The following is a 16,521-nucleotide window of genomic DNA, read 5'->3' as shown; positions in this document are numbered from 1 at the left end:
CACTGGCCTAAAGCACGTCCAGCATAAAATAGCAAGCGTCTATGCATATTCATTACGAGAATGTGTATATTCATGAAGTGCTGCTCTTAGGCTGTCACCTAAACAAAGATGAGAGAATCCTAAAGGAATAACGCAAATATCTGGGAAGATGGAAATTAACACAAAATTAATAAACACGATAAGCATTTTTATCAGTTACTCTGGTAATAAATGAGCTGCACTGAAAAATTCCTCCTGAAAGTGGTGCTTGAAACAAAGGATGTGGTGACCAGGTTCCCAGTACAGTCCACACATAATGGTTCCTGCTGCAGAACCACAGACCAGAACTACCTTTTCCGCCCAAGTCATCAGGGGAAAATAAAAGATAAATCTAACGGTGATGCTTTGAACACATATCCTCTGCGACACTCTCTACTCAGAACACCAAAGAGCTAGTCCCACCTCTCCGCCCTCCCCAAGGGGCTCCGCAGGGGCTGGGGAAGAAGTGTAAATGAGCTGCAAGGCGGAAGGAAACCTGGCTGGGGCAGTTGTTTCCCACAGGTAGCAGCTGCTCAGAGCTCCAGGATGAAGGTGGAGTGGGGAGAAAAAGTCTCACTTTCTTCATAAATTCATAAACTCAGATCTGCTGCCGTTGTTTCTTCCAGTTAATTGATATACGATTCATTCTGATATGAATAAGCCTGTTTTGAATTCACTAGGTACATCTCAATAACGCCCTAATGAGTTCTGGTGTTACTTCTGTAGAGTTGAGAATATACATTCCTCCCACCCCAAAAGTGCACAAGGTTTTTCTCCCTCTCTTCTAGAAAGCTGCCTGGATTACCTTCCCCCAAATTTGCCATATATAATTACAGCAATGACAAGGCAATTACAATCAGACTTGGCTCTCTAACACGAAGTACATTTAATAAGCAGGAACGCCCTTGATATCCAAATGTGATCTGCAGGCAAGTTTTCATGACAAATTACCATTTCATATATAATTTAGGTGGCTAGAAAGTACAAAAGAACTGTATAATTTTCTTCAAAAGAATCATACCTTTTGATCTTCGATCTCTTGTTCTTTTAGTAGTCGCTCCAGGTCAGCCATATCATTATGCTTAAATAACTTAATGTCACTGCGTGATGCTTGCAATCCCTTCTGAATAGCAAAGCAGGCAGCTCTATCTCTGCAAGGAAGAGAGACCCACCAAAGTGGGGTTTAAAGGGCCTTGTCAACATTCTCAGAAAGGAGTGCTTGCTTTTCCAAGCTGACCAAGATCCACTTGTTAACTTGAACATGGCAAATAAATACCACCTCTGAACATTTATACGTTGTTGTTTGCACTTCCCTCTGCAAGTCCTTTTCACATAACGACCGCATTGGTTCTATTCCCAGAAGCACACTCTTAGCATATTTTAACCTCTCAGAAATCAGCATGCATCTTACAATGGATGGAATATCAGTATACTCCTAGTAATTTTCTTTCTAAGAAATACATGAACTTTCGGTGCATCTCGCCATCACTAACATCTCTGATTTGACTGGCACGCTACTCTGCCATTACTTTCTCATGAGAAGCAATACTGGATCGTTGACTCTACATAACCCAGGGGAGAACTCTGGGTCTTGCAGATTAAACTTCAGTAAGCTCTTTCTTCTAAATTGGGTTAATTAGAGGAGTTAATTAGGGGTTAATATTTTTGTAATTCAGTTGTATTATTTAAAAGTATATGCAAGATTTCTGGGAAGATGGAGTAGACATACTTTCCCCATTTTCCTCACTAGGTACAATAAAAAACCCTGGACATTACACATAAAACAAACATAAGACGACTCTGAAAGGTGGAGAGAAAAGGCAGACTGGCCAGGCAGCTGAGAAATGACATAAAATGAATTTCCTGCATTTTCCCAACTTGGAGATGATGAAACTGGCCAAGTGGAAATGCCAAAGGGCACAGACACAAAAGCTCTTACAGGCAACAGGACAGGAAGGGGCAGCCCAGCAAACAACAATGGCTCCACTGCAGCCAAACCACAGAAAAACCTGGGCCCACTCCCCCCAACACCAGCAAAGCCTGAGGGGAACGTAGACTAACCCTTAGGAGCTATCAGAAGGTAAGCCAACACCCCCCAGGGTGGTGTCAGAGAAGGGAGCCAGGACTTTTAACCCTGCCGAACGGTAACAAGTGGCCCCCACTGTGGTGTCAGTGCAGACCACGTGGAGAGCCACAACTTCCACCTCCATGCAGTGAGGAGCATCCTCTCTCTCTTGGCTCCGGCTGTGTCAGAGAAGGCTCCAGGGAGAGACTCTCATCAACAGCTGTGGAAATGAAAACACCCCACCTCGGTGTCAATGGAGGCTGAGTGAGGACCCCGGACTTGTACCTCTGCCTGGCAGTAAAAGGCAGCGGTGCCCCCCTGCCCCTGTGGAAGAGTGTCAGAGAAATCCAATTAAAACAGAAGGTTTAAATAAAGCAGAAACCGTAATAGCATAACATGAAAATGTCCAGGTTTCAATCAAATATCATTTGCCAGTGATATCACTATGACAATACCAAGAACCAGAAGATATCAACAGAATGAAAGAAAACAATCAACAAATGCCAATATTGAGATGACAGAGATGTCAGGATTATCTGACAATGATTTTAGAGCAATCATGATAAAATTATTTCAATGAGTAATTATAAACATGTTCAAAACAAATGAAAAAACAAAAAGCCTCAGCAAAGAAATAGAGGATACAAAGAAGACTCCTGTAGAGATGTTAGAACCAAAAAACAAAATAACGAAAAGGAAAAGCTCAGTGGACGGGCTCAGAAGCAGAATGGAGGAGAGAGAGGAAAGAATCAGTGAACTGAAAGATGTAACAACAGAAATTAGTCAACGTAAACTAGACAGAAAACAGACTAGAAAGAAAAGAACAGAGCCTCAGGGACCTGTGGGATACAATAAAAGATGCAACATTCACGCCAGTGGGCTTTCAGAGAAGAGAAAGAGGGTGGAGCTAAAAAGGTACTCAGAGAAATAATGGCTGAAAATGTCCCAAATTTGGCAAGAGGCTTAAATCTACAGAATAAAGAAGCTGAGCGAAACTCCAACAGATAAATCCAAACAAATGCCAAAACAATAAAAGTCAACCTTCTGAAAACTAAAGACAAAGAAAAAATCTTGAAAGCACCCCAAGGAAAACGACACCTCACAAATAAGAGAAAAACAATTTGAGTAACAACAGATTTCTCATCAAAAACAAGAGAGACTAGAAAAAAGTGTCACAATATATTTCAAATGCTGAAAGAAAAGAACTGCAAACCAAGAATCCTATAAGTAACAAAAATATTCTTTAGGAGTGAAGGGGAAATCAACATATTCACAGTTGAAGGAAAACTGAGAGAATGGCTAACTGAAGTTCTCTACATAGAAAAAATAAGGAAAAGAAAAGAAAAGAATCTTCGATTATCAGGAAATACGAAAGAACACAGTAAGTAAAAATATGGATAAACACACTAGGCTTTTCTTGCCCTCTTGAGTTTTCTAAGTTATTTTCAATGGTTAAAGTAGAAATTATAACACTGTCTGATGTGGTTCTCCATGTATATACAGGAAACATGTAAAACAATGACAAACAAGGAAACTAAAGGAATGTAAAGGAAGGTAAAGGTTTCTATACTTGAACTGCTAAAATGATAACACCAGTAGAATGTGATAATTTATGTATATATTTAGAGGAAGGAATGATTAAAAAAACTACACAAAGAGAAACAGTCTAAAACACTACGGATAAATAAAAATGTTCAACTAACCCAAAGAAAGGCAGGAAAAAGAAAACAGAAAAACAAAAAACAGAAGAAACAAGAAACAAAAACTAAAATGGCAGATTTAAGTCCTCACACATCACCCATAATTACATTATAAGTAATGGCCAAAATATACAATTTAAAGACAGAGATTGGCAGAGGGGACTAAACACGACCCACCATATGCTGTCTGTAAGAAACTTACTTCAAATGTAATGATATAGGTAGGAGGGCATATAGATGCTATATGAAATATAGGTAGTGAGTGTATACATACATGCAAACAATCATCAAGGGAAAGCGAAACGCCTATGTTAGTATCTGATAAAGTAGACTTTGGAACAGAGAAAATTACCAGAGACAGAGAATGACATTACATAATGATAACAAGGTCAATTAACCACGAAAACTTATCTTAAATATGCACCAAACAACAGAGCTGCAAAAGGTGAGATGCAAAAACTGATAAAAATGAAAGGAGAAATAGATCACAACTATGACAATTGACAGAACTACTAGACAGAAAATCAGCAACGATATTATAGAACTCAACAACACCATAACCAACAAGATCTAACTGTCATTTATAAAAAGCTCCACTGAACAACAGCAGAATATTCTTTCTTAAGTGATCATGTAACATCTTCCAAGACAGACCACATCATGAGCCATAAAACAAACTGCAACAAATTAAAAATCTCTAATCATTTGGAAACTAAATAACATATTTCTGAATAATCCATGGGTCAAAGAGAAAGTTTACAGGGAAATAAAATACAATGAACTAAATGAAAATGCAAATAAACACATCAAAATTCGTGGGACATGACTAAAGCAATGCTGAGAGGGAAATTCACAGCATTAATTGCATTAGAAAAGAGGAAAAGTCTCAAAGCAATGATCGAAGTTCCCACCTCAAGAATCTAGGGAAAAAAAGAGCAAAATGAGCTAAAAATAAGCAGAAGGCAGGAAATAGCACCAGAAATCAATAGAGTTGAAAACAAAAATACAATGGAGAAAAATCAGTGAAACAAAGAGCTGATCTCTGAAAAGATCAATAAAATTAATAAGCCTGTAGCAAGACTGACAAAAAAAAGAGTAGACACAAATCACCAGTCAGGAATGAAACAAGGGATATCGCTGCAGGCTCTGCAGACATTTGACAACTCAGAAGTAATGGATCAATTCCTTGAAAATGGTCCAAAATGGACCAATTCCTCAACTCACCCAATATGACAGATAATTTGAATAGCCTTATGAATACTAAGGAAGTTGAATTCATAATTAAAATACTTCCAAAGAATAAATCTCCAGGCCCAGTGGTTTTACTGGAGAATTCTATGAAATGTTTAAGGAATTAACAATTTTACACAATTTCTCCAGAAAATTTTTTCTGGAGACTTCTCAGTTGATTTTAGGAAGTATTAGCCTGATGTCAAGACTAGACAAAGTCCAAAACAAAGTAAACACCGCTAGCCATCCAGGAAATGTAAATTAAAACCACAATAAGGTATCTCTACATACCCACCAGAATGGCCAAAATAAAAAAACAGTGACAACACCAAATGCTGAGGATGTGGAGAAATTAGATCACTTGTACACTGATGGGAATATAAAATGGTGCAGCCACTCTGGAAAACAGTTTGGCAATTTCTTAAAAAACTAAACATGTAATACCATACGACCCAGCAACCATACTCCTTGGCATATATCCCAGAGAAAGAAAAACTTACGTTCACAGAAAAACCTGTACGTGAATGTTTACAGCAGCTTTATTTGTAACAGCCTCAAACTGGAAACAACTCAGCTGTCGTTAAGAGGAGAATGCTTCAACAAACCACTGCATCCATACCAGGAACTACGACTCAGCAATCAAAAGGAACAAACACTTGATCCATGCAACAACTTAAATGAATCTCCAGAAAAATAATGCTGAGTGAAAAAAGCAAATCTCAAAATGCTACCCACTGATACGACTGCATTTGTAGGACAATCTTGAAACGACAAAATTATAGCAATGGAGAACAGATCAGTGGTTGCCAGGGTTAAGCAGTGGGTATGGTGGGAGGGACACGGGTATGGCAACATAAGGGATCCTTGTGGTGATGGAAATCTTCTGTCTCTTGACTTCATCAGTGTCAATCTCACAGCTGTAAAATTGTATTCTAGTTTTCTAAGAGGTGACCGCTGGGGTAGACTCGATAAAAGCACACAGAATTACTTCTTATAAGCGTGAATCCACGATGATCTCAATATAAAACATTTCATTAAGAAAAAGTACATGTTTAATACGAACATAGACTTAGTAGGGTGACCAGGACAGACTCAAGCACATGAACAACCACTGTGCTGAGACCTACTATTGGCAAAACACTACCGCTAGTTACTAAAAGGAAGAAACGAAGCATCAGACATGTTGTCTATGTCTAATAAATTTATCAAAAACCATTTATCAAGCAATTTACTAAACGGCATCTTCACCTCTAGTGTTCCTACTTTCGTCAAATTAATTTCAGGCAGAATATTTAAAATTTTGTATAAGAGAAATAGTTCAGTTGTCTAACGACTCGCTAGAAACTGAAGTTGTAAGACAATGGGTGTAACGTTTGAAAGGGAATTTAGCCCAGGTTTCCTAGCAGGTAAAACCAAAAGGGCAATACAGTATTTCTCATCTGACAAAAGCACACAAGCTCAAGCGTAGCTGTAAACTTTCTCTGGACTTAAATCTCAAGAAGGGATTCACGGCGGGGCTCGTACAAAGTGAGACTGGATGCCCCTGTAGCTGTCTGTTAACTATGCTGTACTGAACACCTAGAGACACTGTCGAAACCAGCAGTTCTCGAGCTTCTGCTGAGTCTTTCTTATTACAGTCATGTGCCACTTAACGATGGGGAGACGTTCTAAGAAATGCATCATTAGGTGATTTTGTGGTCGTGCGAACATCACAGACTGCACTTACACAAACCTCATGGTACAGCCTACTACACACCTAGGCTACATGGTACCAACCTTATGGGACCACTGTCATATATGTGGTCCTTCATTGACTGAAATGTCGTTATGCAGCACACAACTGTATTTGATTTCTAAGTATGTGCAAAAAATTAATAAAAACATTCATTTTCATGTTCACATCAGGAAACGATACTACTCAGGCTCAGGCCACATGCTGGAATGCTCCCAGGTTGTTGCTGGGCTATGGGGAAAATGGGCCACACGAGTCCTGAAAAGCCCCAGGCAGAGCCAGCACCGTAGCATGTGCCTGAGCCTGCTGCATGAGCAGGAGTTCCAAGAGTGAGTGAGAAGCAGGCACAAATAAAAGGATTATTCTGGCTGTGGTGTTAAAAAGAAAAAAAACGAAATAAAAGTAAACTTGAGACCTAAAATTAAAAAAGGCATTTAATAGCCCACTCAAAAGATGACAGAGGGGCTGGGCCAGCGGTGTAGTGGTGAAGTTCCCGTGCTTCGCTTCTGTGACCCAGGGTTCCCAGGTTCAGATCCAGGGCATGGACCTAGCACTGCTTGCCAAGCCACGCTGTGGTGGCATCCCACATAAAATAGAGGGAGACTGGCACAGATGTTAGCTCAGGGACAGTCTTCCTCACAAAAAAAAAAAAAGATGACAAAGGCTTAGGCTAGAGGCAGGTGCTTCTGACGGGTATAACCAGCTGCCTGGACTACACCTGCCCTCGCTCTACTCCGCTCCATGGTAAACAGCAGTCCACGCATCCAGTGCACAGCACACAAGTGTAGATTTGCTCATGGAAAGTTAAGCAGTCCCCACCTCATGGCTCCTATGTTCTTAACAGCCATAAAGCAAGATCAGCAGAGACCAGGAGTTTGCGGTGGGGATATTGAGAAGAGGAGTGACTTTGCCACATGGTGTGAGTGACCACATGGGTTGTGACCACAGACTCACAGGAAGCCACACTGTCACAGAGCCACACAGGGAAGGAAGATGGGTGGCCTCAACCTGGGTAAGTCTGGCCTTCTTGACATCAATAAATAAAATTATAACGGTCGATAACTGAGTACCGACACTTCTAGGAATCCTTCTAGTGATGGTCTCTCAAACTGTGTAGAATTAGTTGCTGGGGTGACTAAATATTTCTTTAAAAACAAAAAATAAATCTTATTTTAGGCAGATGACCTCTAACAAAGGAACTCCCCAGGAGGGTCAACACTATCTCCAAAGGAATTTCGATTTGAAATGTAGGTAAAGGTTACTTACGCAAACACAATGTCCCCTCTTTTAGAGTAAGCAGGAATAGCACTGGCTATAGTGGCAAACCCATACGAGTATATGATGGCTTCTTCTGTCTTCATAAATTTTGCCAGGCGGTCTTCCAGATCCAAGTGCACATCTATTTCAATAATAAAAAGTTAAATGGTTAAACTGCCTTATAATTCTTTTTATTCAACTACGAAACAAAGAAAGTAACGTAAAGCAGTTTAGTTATTAATACTTTCACCTTATGGCCAAAATGAAATTACTTTTAAGTTATACTTTAAATTACAAATTATACAATCTACTAAGATACTTCTGGGCCAAAACAATTTATAGAATCTGTGAACTGAATCAGCTCCTCATCTCTCCAAAAAACATGTCCTGGGGCAGCTCCCACTCCGGGTCTTGCTTTCATATCCCTCAACCACAAGAACTCGAGGCCCAGTGACTTTACCTGCTTTAACTTCCCTCAGCCAACAACACTGAGGCTTTATCAGTGTAAGACATTTGTTTTATCAACACCCTTTTGCATTTTAGCAGATGGTACCAAACCAGGCAAATATCAACTAGCTTTCAAAAGGAAACAAAAGAAAAAAGAAAAGTAGTTCATTCGAAGAGAACCCGGCACACTCTGCATCAAGACAGTGAGAGCCGGAACGGTGGTGGTCACCCCTCCAACAGTCTGTGTCAGCACTTAGTTGTGGCACCTGCCATCACTCTGCAGGACTGAGCTTCTGTCTGAATTTCTTTTTAAGTGTACTGGGGAATCAAGTTCACAGTACAAAGAAAACATGGTCCTTTTATAGAAGCAGCTTAAGAAGAATGTTGATGTAATAATGGGGATAAATCATAACCACTAAACTGGTACTTTTTCCCTCTCTTACATCACAGTTCCTTGCAGCCTTTCACCTTGCCAGGCTAAGCCAGGAGCCTTCACACCCTGGGCTGGAGGGACCAGCGACGTCTAGCATGAACAGTGTGCTGACTGACTCTGAACCTGAAAACTTCAAAGTGGTTTTCAAAGGAGGCGTCTCCCAGGAGACAAAAGGATTTTTAAAACTTCCTTTAGCTCTTTTAACAGCAAGACCCGAGCCTGAGAATTAGATGAGAGTTTTTCCACATGCCCTGTGCAAGGAGAACTCAGAAGGTGACACAGGGAGGGTGCAGCCAGGCCCCTCCAGTCTTGCAGATTCATGAGAGAAGAGGGGAAACAGAGGTGGTAAAGACACATTTTGAGACCATGGAAGAGGGAGCCGCGGCACGTGCCCTGAGGGGAACTTGGAAGTTGAGGCAGTTGCAGGGGACTCAGACGCTCCCCACTGAGGGGTGGTGGGGAGGGCTGATGGCCTGGCAGAGCCCTCCCACCCAGATGTCGGGGTCCCATGGGTGGGGGCATCACTCCAGGAGACCGGTGAACTGCCGCCCCTCAGCATGAGCCTTCCCTTCAGGGAGCACCAGCACTGGCGCCTCACTGCAGAGACCAGGGAGAAGGCCGGGCCCTGCCCCTTCCTGCTCCAGAAGGACAGGGATGCCACCTCACCCCCAGAAGCCTTCTTAGTGGGAAGCGGGAGAGGGACAAGACCCGAAGGACTGAGAAACACAAAAGAGATGACTTAACCCAGCTGGGTACAAAGCTTGATTTTGAGTGGACTAAGTATTTCCACTGTAAGGACAGAGACAGGGTTAAGTGTCAAGGGTAGGGTTTCCACCACCTTCCAGGAAGGGACAAGTGAGTAAGGCCAGTTCAGGCACAGGAAACAAAGAAACAACTTCTTAGCACAACTGAATAAAACATCTAAAATCTGTAAACCCACGCACTGACTCGTCAGAGGCAAGCTAATCTTACTGTGATGCTTCTGACTAGGACAGCACTCCCCCCGTCTGCAGCTTCGCTTTCTGAGGTTTCAGATACCCGCAGTCAACCTCAGCCCGAAAATATTAAATGAAAAACTCCAGAAATAAACAATTCATAAGTTGTAAACTGTGCATCACTCTGATTAGTGCGATGAAATCTCACGCCATCCCCCTCCATCCTGCCCAGGACGTGAATCATCCCTCTGTCCAGCAGGTCCACGCTGTAGAGGCCACCCGCCGTTAGTCACTTAGTAGCCATCTCGGCTATCAGATCGACTGTCTCTGTACTGCAGGGCTTGCGTTCATGGAACCCTTATTTCACTTAATAATGGCCCCAAAGCATAAGATCAGTGATGCTGGCAATTCAGATATGCCAAAGAGAAGCCGTAAAGTGCTTCCTTTAAGTGAAAAAAATTGAGTTCTCAACTTAATAAGGAAAGGAAAAAATCATATGCTGAGGTTGCTAAGATCTATGGTAACTTTTATTACAGTATATTGTTATAACAGTTTTATTTAATATTAGGTATTGTTGCTAATTTCTTAGTGTGCCTAATTTATAAATTAAACTTTACCAAAGGTATGTATGTTCAGGAAAAAACATAGTATATATAGGTTCAATACTATCCGTGACTTCAGGCGTCCACTGGATAAGGGAGGACTATTGTAAAAGGCAAAATTAAGAAATATAAAAGTTGCAACTTCACAAAGGACTGCATTTTAAAAAGGAGATGAGCGGGGTCCAACACTCTTCTTGGTTAATTCATTTATTAATCAAACATTTAGTAATACCACATAAAGACAGATACTCTGATAAGCACTGGATCAGGGAGAAATACAGAATTTCTGCCACTGACAAAGTGACGTAGCTGAGAGAGGCACCTGGCAGCTGTCATTGGAGAGCTTGAGGCCCGGAGAGCGGGTACAAGGCTACGCTGTGCCTCTCACCTACTGGTCTGAAGCCCCGGGGTCCCTCCCACACTCAGAACTACAACACATCCACAGTGGTTTCTGACTGAAGACAGAACACTAGACTGTAAACCAAAGGCTGGGGTGGGAACCAGCCAGTGAGCGAGGGAGCAGAGGACACAGATGGTCTAAATTAAACCCCAATTTGAAGGCAAGAGAGATATAGTGAGGAATTAGAACATTCAGCAGCAATATCCAGAAAAAAAAATAAATTGAAGCCCATTTTATTTATAGACTTCTTCAAGGATGTTACAGAACTGTGAAAATCAACTATCTATCCCACGGCAATCAAGTGATGATAAAAAACTAAGCATGCTTCTTCCTATTTGTCAGTTTAAATGTGTACCAACATAGTCTATTATGCTAAAAACACAAGAATTACCATTTGATTTCCATTACCAATCGGTGATAGTCATTTTGTAAAAATGACACTTTCAATATATCAACATTAAATAAATGTGGGCTTCTACAATAATGAAGTTAAGAAGAATGTATTCCATTTGATCAAAATGGTACCAAAAAGGCCCTTAGCTCTTCAAGCATCAGATATGAGACATCGACACCACAAAGTCTGAGGACTCGACCCTGCACCTGACTGTCCACTCATCTATGAGTGATGCTGCCAGGGAAAGTTTCAGGCAAAATCTGACAAACACGAGGAAAGCAGCAGAGCACCAGAGAACCAGCCGCCCCCATGCAGCCGAGCACAGACACCCCTCACCCAGGCCTACCCTTTCCTCGGCTTGAGTGCTGAGCACCCTCCCTTCAGGCAGGACCCGCCACCCCACTGCCTCTCTCTTCTGATCAGAGGTGAGGGCAGAGCCCCCACAGGACGCCTCCTTCAAATTGCAATGCACCTCTCAATTGGGACTATCTACGCCAAATCTCCACAATTTAGCTAGCAGATGGACAACACAAGCCACAATGAATTGCTTTCATTCAACAGCTCCATTTCAAAAAGAAAAAACATCCTATGGATGCAAACTATCTTTGCTAACTACAAAAGGGATGTCAAATCATCCTGTAGACTTCTGAAATGATCTTCTCATGGATTAGCAAGGATGCACTAAGACAATCCTGGCTTTGTTTCAGGGCTTTAGAGTTAGCTGCCCAGGGGATGAAAACTGTATTTTCGGAGTATTCTCATCGTTATATATACTCATAACCGTTTTTATGTTGTTGCCATAAAGAGGTAAGAAGAATCTCTATACAATAAATCAATGACTTATTGGCTCTTGCCTAATCCCAAAAGTTTAAAAAAGACTGGCCTTTTTTCCTCCTCCTATCTAAACACATTGGGTTTTCGCTGCTGTCAGCCTTGGAAAGCTGGTTTTGTGATAGATAAGTATGGAGAGCTGCATAACTTCTCTCGATGTATGATAGCTACTCTGGGCAACAAAGAAACTCTCAACCCAAGGGAGGGGGAGGCAGCAAACAGGAAAACTGCCAGGGCATATTCCCCGACTTCTGATGTTGTCTTCTGTGTGTATGATCCATTTTACTGATTGGCCATAGATTTGCATGGAATGCAAGTAAAGTGCTAGCTACATTCTCCAATTCACTGCCAGGAATGATTGCAATAGGGAAGGCCATGGAAGGAGGTGGCCGGAAAGCCACTCGCTGTCCTTTCTCCCATCTGCTCCCTCACCAGAACGTAAGAGATGGAAGGCAGGGCCAGTATGGGATGCCCAGCACCCAGCGCAGGGCCTGACCATGGCGGTCATCACAGGGGGTTCAGATCTGGGCTACCTCATCACCAGATGTGGACCCTGGACAGGCCTGAAACTGCTGTGTCTCTCAGGTCCTTCCTCTAGCAAATGGGTAACAGCTATACCCACCTCAAGGATTCTTACGAGACCTGCATGAGTTAATGCTTATAAAACACTCAGAACAAAGCCTGGCGTGGAATAGGCTGTGTAAGTGTTTAATCAACTAAATCAATATTTGTAGAATAAAAGAAAAGATCTTCTTTTAAAAGGAAAAAAGTTGCACTATCTTCTAATTAAGTCATCCAAATCCCAAATACTTGAGGACTATCTCACATTAAAGCCCCTTGTTCAGCTTCCCATTTATATGACATCTGCTCAGAAGAAGAAGAGATGTTAGAGCCTTCTTGGTTGTTTTGCAGAGGAAAGCCCATTAAACTGTCAACTTTAGAACAGTCTAAAAACAATCAACCAACTACATTTTCTCCTAAGGACTCCATATTTTTGTGTTACACACTTTTTTTAAAAGTCCCTTGAGACTTGGACAATTTTTATTAAAAGTAAAAACAATATCATTTATACACTCATCAGAACATAAATACAGTGAATGTTTTCACACACAGAATCTTATGTGATTCTTACCAAAATGTTCTAAGCTGTGCAAAGAAGGCTGTTCCCCCACTACACTGTGAAAACTACAGTCCCATGACTGGGAGGAAGAAGTGGCAGATCCAGGAATTTTATGACCAAATGTTCTTCCTACTAAAATATGCAGTCATGGTTCAGTTGACCGTGCTAAAACAAAGAAAGAAAATATTTTTAAAAATAAACAAATGAACAATTGTTTACTATTGGCTCCAGAAAACAAATGCCACTATCGCTCACCATGAAACCCTGCCATTATCTTTTGATCTAGTTTAAGACCAAAGAGCCAAGGAGGCATTGTATATGCAAAGTAGATCCTGGGGCACCAGTGATAAACCACAGGTAAACGAGATCTGAATGTATTAAAAACAAAACAAATAAACGAAGAAGTTCAACCAGAAACTATGAAAGTACACTGGGATCCCATTGGCCTTAGAGGAAAGGAAGGCTCCACAACCTGATAAAACCACTTGCTTGGTTCTAAAATCCACACTAAAACAATAAAATGAGAAGGCAGAAAACCTTCTGATCACATAGTCCTTGTAAGAATGTCATAAGAACTTGTTTACTTCTACCTGCCAGGCCTTTAGGAGGCAGGAGAACGTTTAGCCTAAGAAACTAGATGAATTTTAACTCAATCGTTGTTCAATTTTCTTTTTCTGTATTAATCATCTAATGTCATGTACACGTTATAGTGAAATAAAAAGAGAGAATGTTTTAACACAGAAATTTACTTTTACAAGTGATTTACATTCATGATCTGAAAAGTTGAGCAAAGATCGGAGAGAATTTACATCTTTGAAAATGGATGCCTGAACGTAACACTTCAAGAAAAAAAAAGACAAAATCAAAAGCAAGCTTTTGGGGTTCAGAAAAGAGACCCCAGGCCTCACGAATGCACAAGCATCTTCAAACGAGAGGAAAGGGGTCCTCACATCTGCTTTATGTAGCTCAAAGGGCAAACATACCCTAAATATTTAGAATAATTTAATTGTGGAGGGTATTTTAGAGATTTAAAATTCAGCCTTAGCTGACCTCAAGTAGCTTCTCTGATCTTATCTAACACTGAAATTTCAAGGTAATTTAATGTAACTACAATAATTTAAGTAATTACTTCCAGAATAAGGAAAAACACTGAAAATATCCTGTTGGAAAACCAAAAACGAAAAATATGGACAATATTATAAAGAAAGAAAGGAAGATGACAAGTAAGCATGGGCAACTGTTCCAATGGAACGCGGTGTGCTTATCAGAGGCTGACACACTTGGAGGGTGTTACCTTAAGACAAGCTGTTGTTTGGTGTCTTGTTACAAAACCACCACAATGCAAATTAACCTCCAACCTTTGTCCAGATGCCACAGTCTGTCTGAACCTTCAACCGCAGTTAGGATAAGGACTCAGTGACCAATAAGACAGTTGATAGAGGAGTTCGTACACAGCTATGTGTTCATTACGCCACTGTGGTGACCCATTCAGACACTGGAAAGATCAATCCAATTTAAATTTAAAACAAACTCAATCCAACGGCAAGGGACAGAACACATATGTGATATGCTATCATATTTGTAAAAAGAAGGGGGGAAATGTATGTATGGAAGTGGTTTGCATCAGCTGAAAAAAAGTCTTCGGAAGAATGAACGAGAAACCACTGAGAGTGGTCTTTTGAGAGTGGATGGTGGTGGGGAGACTTCACTCTCCATCTCTGTAAACCTTTTGAATTTTATATCATGGACCAAATTATTCAATCAAGAAAATTAATTTGAAAACCATTCATCTAAAGACCCTACATTTGGAAGCACAAAGCACCCTACTATACATTCAAAACTTCAGGTGATCCAAATGAAAAGCTGACTGGGCTGTTTTAACAATATATTTCCACTGCTCTGGGAAAAATTGTCTCAAAGATTTGAATTTTTTTTTTCCACGTCTTGATTTAGCAATAAATCTCTTATCTGTCTTCTCAGATTAACTCCCAAGCAGGGGCCAATGTCACACATGCAAATAAAATCCACTAGAAAAAGAGGCTTTTAAGAAAGCAACTTCTTTACCCTAGCAAGCAGATCACGGAAAGCAAGCCTTGTTGATCAGATTACAACAAACAACCCCATTAAAAAAAAAACGCCTTTTCTAGTTTTCTAATACTTATCAAGGAAATAATTCCCTACCCATAAAAACCAAGCAAACAACCCAGGTTTGCACTAGACTAGAGGAGAGGAGACACTGCTTTGAGCTTAAGTCTTTGATCTTGCCATTAAGATTGGGAGTCAAGACACTTGGTTTCTAGTTTTAGGGCTGAAATTAATGAGCTGTGTGTCCATGAGGAAGTCACTCAACCTCTCTGGGCTTTCCATTCTTCTTCGAATAGCTGGGATGCTGGAATACAAGATTTTTAAGATCCTTTACAGCTGTAGATTCTTGGACACTAACCCCCAATCATCTGTTTCCAGTACAAATAATTTAACCACTAAACTAGCTAAGGAATGAAGAAAGGCACTCTCTTAAAAATATCTGAATTGTTAAAGTGAAAAAAACACAGAAAGACCCAGAAATGGAAAAGAGGACAGAGGACAGAAGAGACTTTCCTTGCTCTACTTTCCCTACACTCTGACATTTTGTAAGCCAGAATATTATTTCCAGTAATATATTCATTTGAACAATTATTTAACATGTTCAAAGTTCCCAGAAGCAAAGAACAACATACACTTTATAAAAATAACCACAAAATGCCAGGTCTTCTGCGATGCCTCTGAGTTAGGGAGTTCGCAGTGTATGAAATCACACTCTCATCCTAGTACATAGTTAGCCTGTCCCCGGTCATCCACACAAGGAAATCAAGGATCCTTCATTTTCATCCTAGAAAGAAAAGAGCTACGTAGTCGATCGCCTCCCAGTTTGTTCTTGCCTTTCTCCCCTGCACGTGGCAGCTGCCCAGCTGGAGCTAGCTCCTAGCCCCCTTTGCAGCGAGGCATGGCCCGGGCTGTGTTCTCACCAGTGGACTGTGGGCAGTGATGTGCAAGCCGCCCGCCCAATAGGGTTCTGCCGCCCTGCACTCCTGCTCTCTCACCCGCACCACGTGGCTCGTCACGAAGGCCGGCGCCTTTGGCACTAGAGCAACGAGACGGGAAGATCCGGGCTCCTGCACAGCTGTGAAGAGCAGAGCCACCCAATACCAGACCCTTCCCCATCCCCCTGCCGTGCATGCCCGACTGTGCCTCCTCACACCCGTCTCTGGGGGCACTGCGACAGCAGCTCAGGCTTCAGCCGACCAAGACAGCGTACCTGAGGCACCTGCGGCTCCTCTCCACAAGTGACATTCAACCCAGACCAACGCACCTCCCACC

General features: G+C 41.4%; 1 protein-coding gene across 1 annotated transcript in view; it reads right to left on the bottom strand.

The window, feature by feature from the left end:
- LOC124241035 (serine palmitoyltransferase 1) overlaps positions 1 to 16,521 on the bottom strand; it is a 47,546-nt gene that overhangs the window by 21,149 nt on the left and 9,876 nt on the right. The window contains exons 6-7 of the mRNA XM_046664519.1: positions 8,012 to 8,144; positions 1,040 to 1,169 (exon numbers count right to left, since the gene is read on the bottom strand). Of these exons, the coding sequence (XP_046520475.1) occupies positions 1,040 to 1,169; positions 8,012 to 8,144 (263 nt within the window). The remainder of the gene's footprint in view (positions 1 to 1,039; positions 1,170 to 8,011; positions 8,145 to 16,521) is intronic.

Source organism: Equus quagga, chromosome 6, assembly GCF_021613505.1.
Source record: "Equus quagga isolate Etosha38 chromosome 6, UCLA_HA_Equagga_1.0, whole genome shotgun sequence".
Classification (NCBI taxonomy): Eukaryota; Metazoa; Chordata; class Mammalia; order Perissodactyla; family Equidae; genus Equus; species Equus quagga.
The sequence above is the reverse complement of the archived record's forward strand: the minus strand, read 5'-3'. Positions and strand labels throughout refer to the sequence as shown.